This window comes from Gobio gobio (assembly GCF_949357685.1).
Source record: "Gobio gobio genome assembly, chromosome: 4".
In the NCBI taxonomy this organism is placed as follows: Eukaryota; Metazoa; Chordata; class Actinopteri; order Cypriniformes; family Gobionidae; genus Gobio; species Gobio gobio.
Genome location: NC_137100.1, coordinates 15226658 through 15240724, shown reverse-complemented (window position 1 = coordinate 15240724; position 14067 = coordinate 15226658). Strand labels below are relative to the sequence as shown.

Here is a 14067-nt window from a genome sequence, read left to right as displayed (position 1 = left end):
ACTTTGAAAAATGGTCTGTTATTTTCAAATCAATCACTGGCCAAGAGAAAAAGCCACTAGGCAGCGCAGCTGTGATTAGATCCTTTATTAAAGTCAATGTGAATTCAAAAACCACCCTATTCACTTTCTTTATACATGTTCCTGGTCTTATTCATACATGTCCCTGGACGTATTGTGCATAATGCAATGCATATTTTTCGAAAAATTGAAAAAAAGAGTAATAACTTTACTCAGACATACCAAGTAATGGATGAGGAGCATCATTTTATGTTGACTTACTATGTCCCTACTATGACCCTTTCCCCATCATTTAAGACATAATTGGTTTTTAGACTACAGCTGCAATTTAGACCACAGAATATCGAGTTTCTAAATGTTTCTTATATCCAGGACATGAAATTGAGGTTCAGGTGAGGTTAGACCAATTTGAAAATATGTCGACATGCTCTTCGATTAGCAACATATAAAATATTTGAAAAGTCTCATTCCCAATACTGCAAATTAAATATATGTACATGTATTTCCACCATATATATATGTCAGCATAGATTGGAATTTATGGACTTATCTGAAGTTCCCATTTTCCTGAGCAGACTCCCAAGCACAGACAACTTGATTTATTCTGAAGATACACCGCCATGTATGTGGCAGTAAAAGAAATTGAATCATTATGCTAGACCTTGATTCGGCTGATATAAAATGAAATAAAACCTGCTCATGCCTGCCAAAATTCTTGATTTGGAGTCAGCCAAGGCCATCTTGGAAATAAACGGGTGGGGGGGTGGGGTTGTGGGGGGGGCAAATGTTCAAAAAGAATAGAGCTTGTTTGCTTCAAACTCTTTCTGTGCATCAAATCAATAATGAATAAATATTGCAGTTGGATTTTTCATTTGGCTCCAGCATTTACCTCAGGCCGTTTTGAAAGATGTTCTAATTGGAATTCAAACCCACAGCAGAAATGTTTATTACATTTCCACATGGCATTTGTGTCTTTTCCCAAGGCTAGTTCAACAATGAACACAACCAGTTCTGTATGTTTGACATGCATTTATAGCCCATCTTCTCCTGTGACAATGTTGTTGAGCTACTAATCATATGTACAGTACCTGTCAAAAGTTTGAAATATTACTTTTTTTTTTAAATACAGTGAAAACAGTAATATTGCAGAATGTTTTCTATTTGAATATACACTATAGTGCCAAAAGTATTGGGACACCCCTCCAAATAATTGAATTCAGGTGTTCCAATTAGAGGGCTGCATTGGGATTGAGTCCCGCCGGGTCCCACGGGACCCAACGTAAATCTCGCGGGAGGTTTGAATTTTGCTGCGGGCGGGAATGGGCGGCTAAAAAAAACACAGCGGGAATCGGCGGGATAGGGAGGTTGCCTGACGACATGATGGAGAAGATGTCAATAGATGATGTAGAAAAGAACCTCAAACGAGGTATTTACAGCACAAAAGCTAAGCAAGGAAAGTCTGACATTTGGAGAAGTTTCTTAATTGTTTTGGTAGGCAAAATCATGCGGTATAACGTTATATGTATCCACATATTGCGCAGCTGGCAAATACATAGCTACTTGATCATACCTCACCAAAAACGCTCAGCACTCCCTGCAGGTCAAGTTGACTGTTTGGTGTTTTTGACAAACAATACATAGAAGTTTAGTGAGTGCAGTGGAAATGGATTGTTTCTAAATGTCCGTTTGCTATTTTGTGTTCACATTACGTTCTGTTGAAGCATGTTTTCTCAGGTTTCCTTTCAGTCGGTCACGTTCGACGTACATCGGAACTGACCGACGAATTGGGATCTGTTTTTTGTTTCTCAATCTGTTTTTCTGTTTTCTGTTTTGCAAAGCAGTCTATTTTTGTGTGCAAAGTTTTTGATAAAAGCGAAATTATATTTGAATGTATTTGTCTTTTTTTTTTTTACATGCAGGCCAGGGAAACGAAACAAACAACCCCATGAATCTCTTTAATAATATCAATACAAATACGTGTTTTTTTCCCCTGCGGGACGGGAGAAGACACAAAATCAATGCATCTCTATTATTGTGCGGGAATAAATTCTCAGAGTTTTGCGGGTGCGGGCGGGAGTGGACATACATATTGCGGGAGCGGGCGGGAGTGTAACACATACGTTGCGGGAGCGGGCGGTAATGGTCAGAAATTCGGCGGGTGCGGGCGGGAGCGGGATGAAGAAAACAGTCCCGCGCAGGGCTCTAGTTCCAATCACTTCCATGGCCAAAGGTGTATAAAATCAAGCACCTAGGCATGCAGGTTGCTTATACAAACATTTGTGAAAGAATGGGTCGCGCTCAGAAGTTCAATAAATTCAAACGTGGTACCGTGATAGGTTGCCACCTGTGCAATAAGTCCATTCAGGAAATTTCCTCACTACTAACTATTCTACGGTCAACTGTTAGTGGCATTATAACAAAGTGGAATCTATTGGGAACAACAGCAACTCAGCCACGAAGTGGTAGGCCACGTAAAACCACAGAGCGGGGGCAGCGCATGCTGAGGCTCACAGTGCGCAGAAGTCGCCCAAACTTCCTGCAAAGTAGGCCTCCATTCTTTGTGTGGCCTTGTGGCCCTATGGTGTGGGGTTGTTTTTCAGGGGTTGGGATTGGCCCCTTAGTACCAGTGAAAGGAACTCTTAATGTCAGGGTTGGTGAAGGGATAGGAGCGAGGACTCAGAGATGCAGAGGAAATAGGTCTTTTAATGATAAAAATAAAATAAAAAACAAGACAAAACAAAACTACCCCGAGGGGGAAAAACAAGACTTGACTCGAGCTTGGCTTGACTTGAAGGGAGCAGGGAAACAGGAGGTACATACGACGATTCCGCACTGGACTACAAACACAAGGAGATTAAATAGGGAACAAACAAAAGAGGGTAACGAGGGAAGACAGGTGGGGCAAATGAACCAATAATCAGGAAACAAGGTGGGCGGGGTTAGACAATGGACACGAGCACTTGGCACAAAGAAACACTTAACAAGACATGTGCTCAAACCAAACATGACATGAACATGCAGCTAATGAGAACTCATCAGCTGCATGTTCACACAAAACATGACAACATGACGCAGCACATAGCCAGTGAAAAACACCAACCACGTGCTACACAACATAAGACAAAACATAACATGAAAGCACACGGCCGATGAAAACATGAACCGTGTGCTTCACAGAACACAACACAGACAGAAGAGCACACGCTCACATGACAAAACAAACACGCGGAGCATGAATGTCCGAATCCCAACACAACTGAAACCCAAACTAGACCGGAGTGCTGGGATCCGAACACCACGCCCGCACACAAAACACAAGGACAGAAGAGCACGCAGCTCGAGCATGCTCAAAGCTGCGCACTCACACAAGACAAGACAAACAATACAGGAATGTCAGGGCTCTGTCACAAACCAAGAATAAACTAGACAGAAGTGACAGAACCCTGACACTTAATGCTTCAGCATACCAAGATATTTTGGACAATTTCCTGCTCCTAACTTTGTGGGAACAGTTTGGGGATGGCCCATAGACCGTAAAAAAATATGGACGACGCGACTTCATTGACTTCCGCTGACCATAGTTGAAGCTTTCACATGCCCGCTCACGGCGCTGACATCTTGGGACCGAGTCTGCGCAGTAGCGATCTCGGGACCGGAGTTGCGCAGTAGAGAACAGGAAGTAGAGGCGCGATTATCAAAAGCACGCCCACACTCTCGCAGATGCAGAATAATTCATTGTGTTGGTGTGAAATAAACAGTTATGGAAATGTAGAAATTAAAGCTAAAGCTCCAATCTCCTCCCAAAAATCCTGAAAAAAGCCGTTAGTGCCTCAGTGACAACTTCACTCAGAGAAGCCGTCAATCTCAGCTGTCAATCATGACGTCACACCCCCCGTTTTTGTAGCATCAAATAACTCACTTAAACTAAACTTATTTAAAAAACGAACACTTGAAATGAAATTATCGTAATAAAAACTGCCTAAAATGACAGAAACCATCTTTAGGAAACAATTATTTGAAGTGTAATTGAATTGTTTAGTGTGTCTCGCGTCCATTCAAATACATGGACAGGTGGGGTTTAGGAGCTATACTGGGACCAGCCACCGGGGGGCGATCAAGGCGCAGAAGCTTCAATTTCTGACAGGAGCACTGCAGGTTTGGGATGGCCCCTTCCTGTTACAACATGACTGCGCACCAGTGCACAAAGCAAGGTCCATTAAGACATGGATGAGCGAGTTTGGTGTGGAGGAACTTGACTAGCCTGCACAGAGTCCTGATCTCAACCCGATTGAACACTTTTGGGATGAATTAGAGTGGAAACTGCGAGCCAGGCCTTCTCATCCAACATCAGTGCCTGACCTCACAAATGCGCTTCAAGAAGAATGGTCAAAAACTCCCATAAACACTAGGGATGCCACAATTCTCAATATAATATTGAACCGTTCGGTACGGCATTAACGGTTCAATGTGTGCTTGTAAATTGCGGGGGGGGGGGTACTCACGGAACACTATAGTTATTCACAATCACTAAAGTTCACTATTTGCATGCGTTTTAAAGCCTTGCTAGTTAAACATTTAATTTGCATGCTTATGCGCGGTTTTAACATGCGCTTTTCTGAGCACACGCACTAAAAGCCTGTGATTACTGGACTAAGTACTCTTACTGCGCTAATACTGTCAAAACCACACAAGGTTAACATAAACACAGTCGGTTATGTCTAAAGTGAAAGTAAAATCGGCACATGTCTGTATATTACATGCGTGCAGGTCTTAAATTGACAGCAGCGCAGCCTAGTGAACATGCTGCAGCTTGTCCTTAAAGGGACAGATCACCTCTAAAATGATGTCATTATTTACTCACTCTAATGTTGTTCCAAACATGTATTCATTTCTTCTGTTGAACACAGACAGTTGATGCTAGCCATTGACATCCATATTATTATTTCCTACAATGGGGGCCAGCAACTGGTTGGTTTCCAACATTCTTCAAAATATATTTTATGTCCAACAGAAGAAAGAACTTTATTCAGGTTTAAAACAACTTGAGCGTGAGTAATCGATGACTGAATTTTCATTTTTGGGTGAACTATTCCTTTAGTGGTTAATAAAACAACAAAAGACAAAGAGAAAATCACTCGCTGCTCTTGACTGAAAAACTTTAATACAGTAGCTTTATTAAGAATCAATGTATATTTTATATTGAAGTCTATGTCGTGTTTTATTTTTACATTTATTCATTCAATTTCATAGTTAAATACTGCTGTGCAGCTCTGAGCTGCCAGTGTAAATCTTTATATATATTTATTTTATATTATACTATACACTAGGAATGTGTACAAGGTTTTTTTTTTAAGTAAAGTTTTAAGTTTAAGTAAGGTTTTTCAAGTCTTTTAAGTAAAATAAAGAAAGAGTATTGCAATAAAAAAAAAAAAATCTCCTTAACCTCTTACTGTTCCTGTCGCCTAGGAATAGAATAGCAAGCCATCATCCGACCCAAACCGAACCGAAAATCATGGTTAAAAAACCGAGGTATGTGAATAAATATGTCCTAGAATCTATATTTGGTATAATTATCATCATTAAAACAAAGTATGTTTGTATCATACCCATGTCTGGACTTAATTTTTGCGCATAAACCGTCACCTGAGAGCTAGGCAATAAAGTACAAACTTTGAGCTTAATTAAAATGGGACCAAAAGCACAACAGAGTCCTCCAAAACTCCTCAACATCTCCCAGTCTTGCTTACACCAGACTTGTGTGTGAACGCTGCAATTAATGAATCCATAAATTACACCAACGCATGAGAATGAATGGATATTAACAACAGAGAAAAGCCTCACCTCCTGACAGCATCTCGTTTCTGCACGTCGATGTTGTCCCACCATTTAGAAAAATATGAGATCTCAGACCAGATCATTTTCCGCCGACTGTCTTCGTGTAGTTTCACCACCATGTTGTTGAGAATGTGCTGTGTCTGGTCTCGAAAGTAGTCATCGAATGTCTTCAGCCAGCCTGAACAGAACACCACAAAAAATTTTATTATTGACTTGATATTTAAAATGGTTTTAACTATAAAAAAAAATCTTTATTCACACTCATTTAATTCCAAACCATCCTTACTTCTGTGGAACACAAAAGAAGATGTTTAGCAGAATGTCTATGCTATTAAATGGCAGTGGATGTGGATCAGGAACAGCCATAGTCACCATTCTTTTTTTTATTGTATGTAAAGGAACAGCTTGGATATTATGCAAAATATCTCCTTTTGTGTTCAATGCAAGAAAAAAGTAATATGTGCAAAAAATGAGTAGAGTAGACATCGTTAAAGGGGTGTGAAACAATAAAGCATTATGGTATCAGCATGTTTTGAACATGCACTGTACCATTACCGTTATAGTATTCTTTGAGGTAACATGAAAATGCCATGTTATATGAATATGGTACTCATTAATTTATACATTTCATGGTATAAAAACTGCCATTCAAAAGTTTGGGGTTGCAAGAATTTTTTTAAAGAAAAAAAAAAAGCTCATTTATTTGACCAAAAATGCAGTAAAAAGAGTAATGTTGTGGAAAGTTAATACAAATTAAGTTAACAGTTTTTCAATATTTCTTAATAAAAAATAATTTTTGAATACATTTTCAAATATCAGGTTTGTGTGATGGCAAAGCGGAATTTTCAGCATTGTTACTCCAGTCTTCAGTGTCACATGATCCTTCAAAAATGATTATAATATGCTGGTTTGCTGCTTAAGAAACATTTAATATTATTATCAATTTTGAAACAGTTGTGCTGCCTAATAGTTTTGTAAAAAAAACAACAAAAAAAACATAATACAGCATTTTTCAGGATTTGATTCATTTAAATTGTACAGAGCCCCTAAGGGGGCATGGTGGTGGAAAAAATATGAGATGGGAGGAAAAATAATAAGTCAATGCTTTTGTGTTCCCCTGAGAAACTTTTGGCGATCACTTGAAAATGTTTGTGTTTCCTTGAGAGAGTGGTATGTCTGGTCGTACAGGAAGCAGAAAGAACCCGTTCTTCACCTGTGATGATTGGTATCTGGCTTCTAGTGTAAATGTACAATTGTACTTTGTAAACTATAAACACAATATATATAATATATAGCATAACTATTGTAACTGTACCTTTTTTTACAGTAGCGCATGACCTTGTATCAGTACCTCAAGGATTTATCAATTTTACAAGCTTGGGTTGACTAGCAATCCAAGTTTGAAGTTTTAGATGAAGACAATCGGAACCGAACAAAATTGCAAACAAAGAGAGACTTTGCAAACACTCTTACAGTCTTCAACTATTTATACAAGCACACCCTGCAAACAGACATACCCACTTAAGTAATAATTACAGATATTTTAATCCCACATGAAATGTACATTAACATGAAATGACAGTCATCATACGGTGCCCTCTACTAATATTGGCACCCTTGGTAAATATGAGCAAAGGCGGCTGTGAAAATTAATCTGCTTTGTTTATCCTTTTGAGTTTCATTAAAGATAATTCACAAAAATCTAACCTTTCTTTGAAGTAAAATAATTGAAAGTGGGGGGAAATCTCATTATGAAATAAATGTTTTCTCCAATGCGTGTTGGCTACAATGATTAGCACCCCTAGAAATTCTTATGAGTAAAATTTCTCTGAAGCATATTCCAATTCATAATTACGTTTTTTTTAGCACACCAGGGTGACTAGGAAGATGAAATTGTCCAGCCATGTCTTCCTGTTCCACAGGAGTATAAATATGGGGAAACACAAAGGCCAAATTCCCTTAAAGCCGTTATGAACTGAGAAATCAAAATTCCCTTGATCTTTTGACATATAAGAGGTCATTGTACTATAAAAACATACTGTAAGTTTCAGAAATCAAAACTTTCATGTTAGGTTAAAAACAGCTTATATTAAAGCCAATCTGTCAAAACGACAGGATGTGGAATGTGCCACTTTATCATGTAATAGTGTAGATAAACACCGCCTCCGCAGAAGAAGATCAACGCCTGCTTCTAAATCACTGCCTGTTTAGCCCCGCCCTCCATTTTGCGCAGGTAGTAAGTAAATAATGAGAGATGTCTACGCAGAAACCAAAAGATAAAGGTGGATCCGAAGACAACAAGATGCTGTGCAGTGCCAAGTTTCCTAATCCCAACATTAGGAAAGAGTAGATGAACTTTATTTTTAATTCCAGACCACGTCAGTAAGAACTTGGTCCTTTGTTCACTAACTAGAAACTAAAAGACAATGCTGTGCCGACTATATTAGATCTGACAATAATGTCGCACCACACAAGTGTGTTATTACATGGTCACTATTGCTTTGTCTATTATTACAGATCGTTTGATATGTATAGTATTTATTTGTTTTTAACCTAATCACAGCAGCATTAGGGTTAGAAAGGATGTACCTGAACGATCAACTTCACATTGTTTCTCTTAGTAGGATGAAAATAATCTGTTATTTATATTGTGATTAAATTATATACAGAAAGCGATCAAAGAACGCTCCCTTTACAATCACTAAGCTGTCAATCAAACATTGCGAGTTTACTGTATCTGGACACTTGCCAAAACTCCCGTTATGTAATCAATGACGCCGTTACACTGCACAACGAAGCTCTTACTGTATTTATATTGTGTTTGTATTGTTGTTTATGGTGAAAGCATTGCAGAAGTCGCTTTGCAATGATGAGATCTGAAATTCCCGCGATCAACAGACTGTCTGTCATCTGCTCAATGCTCATCACTGCAACCTTCCATGTGATGGGAATAGATCTAAATGTAATGCTATAATCAACACTTTTCACGATTCTTTAATCTCGACAGCTGTAATAGTAAAAACGTAGTAAAAGTATTCGAGAGGGTTCCACGTGTAATACTCATTTCATATGCAAAGACGTTAGCCACGTTAGCACAACAGTGGCCGTTTAACTTTATACTGAAGTCTCACAGCAGACACGGCCCTTAACCCTTGTGTTTAAAACCATATGAATGACCGGCCTACAAAAAAATGCTTATAAATCTCTCATTATGCAATATTATCACCAAATATTAGATTCAATCTTTTTGTCAACTTGTTTTCTGTATGTGAACATGAACATAATGAACATAACCGGGAACACCACAAGTGTGACTCTGTGCCATTTTGCCAAAATAAAAGCATTTAAAAACAAATGTCCTGGTTAAACATTACAGCACAATTGTCTTCATATTTTATTTAATATTGTGAAACTTATAGATACTATTATATTATAGATAAATGTTTTTTTCACTCAAAAAATTAGGTGCCTACTCTCAGCTAAATGAGGCATAGTGGCCTACGATTAATCAGTTCAAAATAGAAACATGAAACCAGTCCTAAATGAAAGAAAACAAGTTGACAAAAAGATTGAATCCAACATTTGGTGATAGCATAATGAGACATTTATAAAAACAAAATTGTAGGCCGATTATTTTTGACCGGAAACACCAATAGTGTAACAAGGTGAAAAAACTCAGTCCAATGCAATAACTTTAACAGGTATTTTCGGGAAAAAGAAAATCTTCTCCGGGTCAAAATGACCCTAACACAACATGAGGATTAAAACAGAGCGTTCAAATCAGAGGGCTAAAATCAGGGTAGAAAATGGCCATTTATTTATAAATTGTGACAATTTTTGATATTTAAATCCTATTAACATTATAAGTGCAATTCAGGAAACATTATAAAATAATTTTTAAAAAATCCAGTTCATGATCCCTTTAATCATTCATCACGATAAGTAAAACCAAATAATATAGTTCTGATGTACAGCAAAAGATTGTTGAGCTTCACAAAATTGAAAGTGTTGAAAATCCCCATTTTTGAAAATTCTCAAACAGCACCTACATCCCCACAAGTTGTTTGGGAGGGTTTCAAGAAAAATCCTCCTCATTCACCCAAAAACAAACTCCAGCATATTCAGTTGTCAGACACGACTGGAACTTCAAAAGGGACCGGATTCTATGGTCAGGTGAAGCTTAGAAAAATACCTGATAGGTTTAGTGCAAACAGGGATAAAAAGTACCTGTGGTGAGGGGGCGTGGTTTAGCGAGGTCTGTGCCGGGAGTAAGTGAAAAAAGTGCAAATGATGAACACCTGTCTCTTGTTTCAGTAATTGCCCTGGAGATACAGGTTATAAGCCATGCAGGAAACGAGGACGGGAGAGAGAAGCTGAAGATGCGCACACACACGCTGGGTCTCGAGCTGGGACACTGCAGAGAGGAACTGCCTTGAGAAACCAGAGAAGTTACAGAGAAACTGAGGTTTGATTTGTGCGATGTGCACAAAGTTTTGTTTCCCGAGTTATTAAGAAAATAAACCCTGTTCGAGTTCCAGCAAGCTGACCCCTTGTCTTCTTCCTTACCCACACACAAACTTTGTTACAGTACCCCATGTCTATGGTTAAAAATACAGCTGGATCTTTAATGTTGTGGGCCTATTTTTTGCTGGAGGTCCTGGACATCTTGTTCAGATACATGGTATCCTGGATTCTAGCAAATACCAACAGATAAAAAATCAAAACCTGACGTCCTCTGCTAGAAATCTTATAATGGGCCTTAGATCTTCCAACAGGACAATGATCCAAAACAAACATCAATATCAACACCCAAATGTGTCACTGAGCACAAAATGAAGCTTCTGCCATGACCATCTGAGTTCCCTGACATGAACCCTATAGAAAATGAGTGAGGTGAACTGAAGAGAAGCAGCACCAGCATGGATCTGGGAATCTGAAGGATCTGGAGAGATTCTGTATGGAGGAATGGTCTCTGATATCTTGTCAGGGGTTCTCCAAACTCATCAGGCATTATAGAAGAAGACTCAGAGCTGTTATCTTGGGAAAAGGACGTTGAAATAATTGGGTGTCAATAATTGTGGCCAACGTGAACTAGAGAAAAACATTTATTTCATAATGAGATTTTCCCCCAACGTTCAATTGTTGAAAATCTATGCACGTGCACTCACGGCCCATGCGAACGCTCCACTCATATATATATATATATATATATATATATATATATATATATATATATATATATATATATATATATATATATATATATATATATACAGGGAGTGCAGAATTATTAGGCACGTTGATTTTCTGATCATATTTTTTTTCCAGGCACATTTGACCAATTCCAAACCACAGTAATCCTAATAACTACTATTGATTTAGTATTTAATAATGTATAAGTGATATATAATTGTTCATGAAGGCTGGAAATGAAAATCACCTTATATTCAGGTGTGCAGAATTATTAGGCATGTTTTCTTTTACAGATAAATTGAGCCAAAAAAGAGATTTAACTCAGACTGAAAAGTCAAAAAGTATTAAATGCCCATGAGAAGGATGCAATACTAATGCAATACTAGACATTGCAGTTAAGGCGTGACCATTGGACAGTGAAATGCTCGTTGGGTCAGCAGGGTCAGACAAAAACATGTGGCGGAGAAAAGACACCTGTTAACTGCAAAAGAATTAAGAATTAAGGTGAAGAATTAAGGGTGAAACCATCAGGAACCCTTTAGTCTCCAGCGCCACCATTTTCCAGAGCTGCAACCTACCTGGAGTCTCCAGAAGTGCAAGGTGTCAGGATCTCAGAGACTTCAGTTAGGTAAAGAATCCTAAAAAATGACCCCCACTAAATAAGAATCACAAGCTGAAGTGTTGTAAAATACATGAAGAAGGTTTTTTTATAGGCTTTATGGACAGATAGGTTGAGAGTGACTCTTGAAGGACCAGCACCACATCCTCTAGTACCACTGTTTGAAGAATTCATCTTCCAGAATCTGGCAGTACGTTTTGGGAGTTCATTTTAGTCCATCCTGAAGTCCGTTTTGCAGAGATGGACTAAAAATGAACTCCCAAAACGTACTGCCAGATTCTGGAAGATGAATTAGTCAATTAGTCTGTTTTCTACATCTTTCACTCAGGAGCAAAAATATGCCTTTAAACTTTAAAGAAATAAAGATTTGACATTTATCGTGATAATTATCGATATCGACTGATATGGAAAATTATATTGTGATATTTTTTTTGGGCCATATCGCCCAGCCCTAACCTCCAGCACTGCTTATTTAAGAATTAACAAAGAAAACATTTTGCCGAAATAAATCCTAAAGCTTTTCTTTCAAGAATTTTCTCTTCTTTTTCCTAAGGATGGTTAAACCAATCTGAATTTTTTTTTTTTTTGCACTACAAAAATGAATTAAAATTCCAAAATAGAAAAAAATGCTCATCATAGAAAAGGTGCAGCCTATAACTGTTTTTTGTTTTGATGAAACATCTGGGATCTTAAAGACAGGACTGACCTTGAAATCGTTTCAAAATAAAATATTCCCTGGCTGAAGCATTCCCTAGTTTTGCAAACTGCTGTCTTTGATTACTCTAGAGACTCTGACAAAGCACAGATATGATTGATATTTACTTTCTCATAGATTAAAAGAGATAAAAAAGGCAATCTAGATGTAAAAATGAGATCCTACAATCAAAGTCGGAGAATATCAAGTAACACCTGTCATATTAAACTCATTTTTGGACAGACCGCTGTATATCTGAATGATTTCTTTCTTGTCATTCCTCATGTTGAATGCAAAATATGAACTGCACACTTGGCAATTCAGATGGGAGGGTCAAGTAATAAACTTCCTGTTTTTGTAGGATTCCATTTCATTGTAAGACAACAGTTAAGAGGAAGGGTACATCAATTCTCGTCTATCACAGCTATTGGAATCCCTTGAAAAAAACAGCAAGTCTATTCAGTTAGCTGGTCTAAAGGAATATTCAGAGTTCAGTATAAGTTCAGCCATCAACAGCATTATCTTTCATCGCCACAGGAAACAATTTCTACAATTCCTAGCTATTTTTAAGCTAAAAATCACAGTAAGGCACTTACAATGGACAAACATGGAACCAGCCAATAAACAAAACACAGGCCATTTCTTTTAAGTATAGCTGTGTAAATATTAGACTTATCGACCTTTCGTGTGTAAAATGATATAGAACTTCATTGTCATGGCAACTTTCTCACAATAAACACAAGGATACCTGAAAGGGACGTAACTATGATCCTGTTTACACTTGAAATCAATATGCGTCTCAGGTGATCCAATCACAAGTGGTCAAAAAGGGTCCAGGTTTCCTAACACAGAGATAGTCAGAAGTGCATGTGACCACATCACATCTGTAGCGTAAACGCTATCCGTACTGACAGCAGTGAGTGACTTCAATCATCCACTATGCTAAAGAGAAGTTTAAAGGTCCCATGGCATGAAATTTTCATTTTATGAGGTTTTTCAACATTAATATGAGTTCCCCTAGCCTGAATATTGTCCCCAAGTGGATAGAAATGTTGATCGGTGTAAACCCGAGTTCTGGCTGTATTTCTCTGCCTTTGAGAAAATGACAGGCCAGACTAGCCAATCCTGAAGTCTCCTGGTTTGACGTCCAAGCAGGAACGGTTACCTCCCTTTCCTCCGCCCAGAGAATCTGGCACGCCCATGCAAACGCTCGAGAGATCATTGCTTGTGGACGAGTGAATGCTGGCAGTTCCCTTTCAGTCGGTCACGTTCGACGTACGTCGGAACTGACCGACGAATTGGGATCTGATCTCAGAGACCAATCTACTTCGAGTGTATTAAAAACGAGCCAATGGAGATTGGCATGCGATCCACGCATTCCACGCACCGCCCCGCAGCGCGGGTATAAATAAGGAAGTGGAATGCTTGATCATTGCTTTCTACTTCGGAGCCGAACAGTGAATGTTTCCTGTTTCTACGAAGAGTGTTTTTGACGAGTCTCGTGAGAGGATCTGCTTCCAGTGCGGGTGTGACAGCGCGTCAGCGAGTGCCGCTTCAGACGGAGATCAGCTGTTGGTTCGCTGGGCGTTTCCTATTTCTGAGTGCACACACAGGCTTGCACCTTTGTACTGTGTGGTGCCGCGGTCATCTCCCTGAGTGCTTCAGCACGTTAAAAGAGCAGTTTCCTTTCTAAAAGAGCAACACGGTT

General features: G+C 38.6%; 1 protein-coding gene across 1 annotated transcript in view; it reads right to left on the bottom strand.

Moving 5' to 3' along the window:
- man2a1 (mannosidase, alpha, class 2A, member 1) overlaps positions 1 to 14067 on the bottom strand; it is a 98498-nt gene that overhangs the window by 65957 nt on the left and 18474 nt on the right. The window contains exon 4 of the mRNA XM_079815521.1: positions 5860 to 6031. Within this exon, the coding sequence (XP_079671647.1) occupies positions 5860 to 6031 (172 nt within the window). The remainder of the gene's footprint in view (positions 1 to 5859; positions 6032 to 14067) is intronic.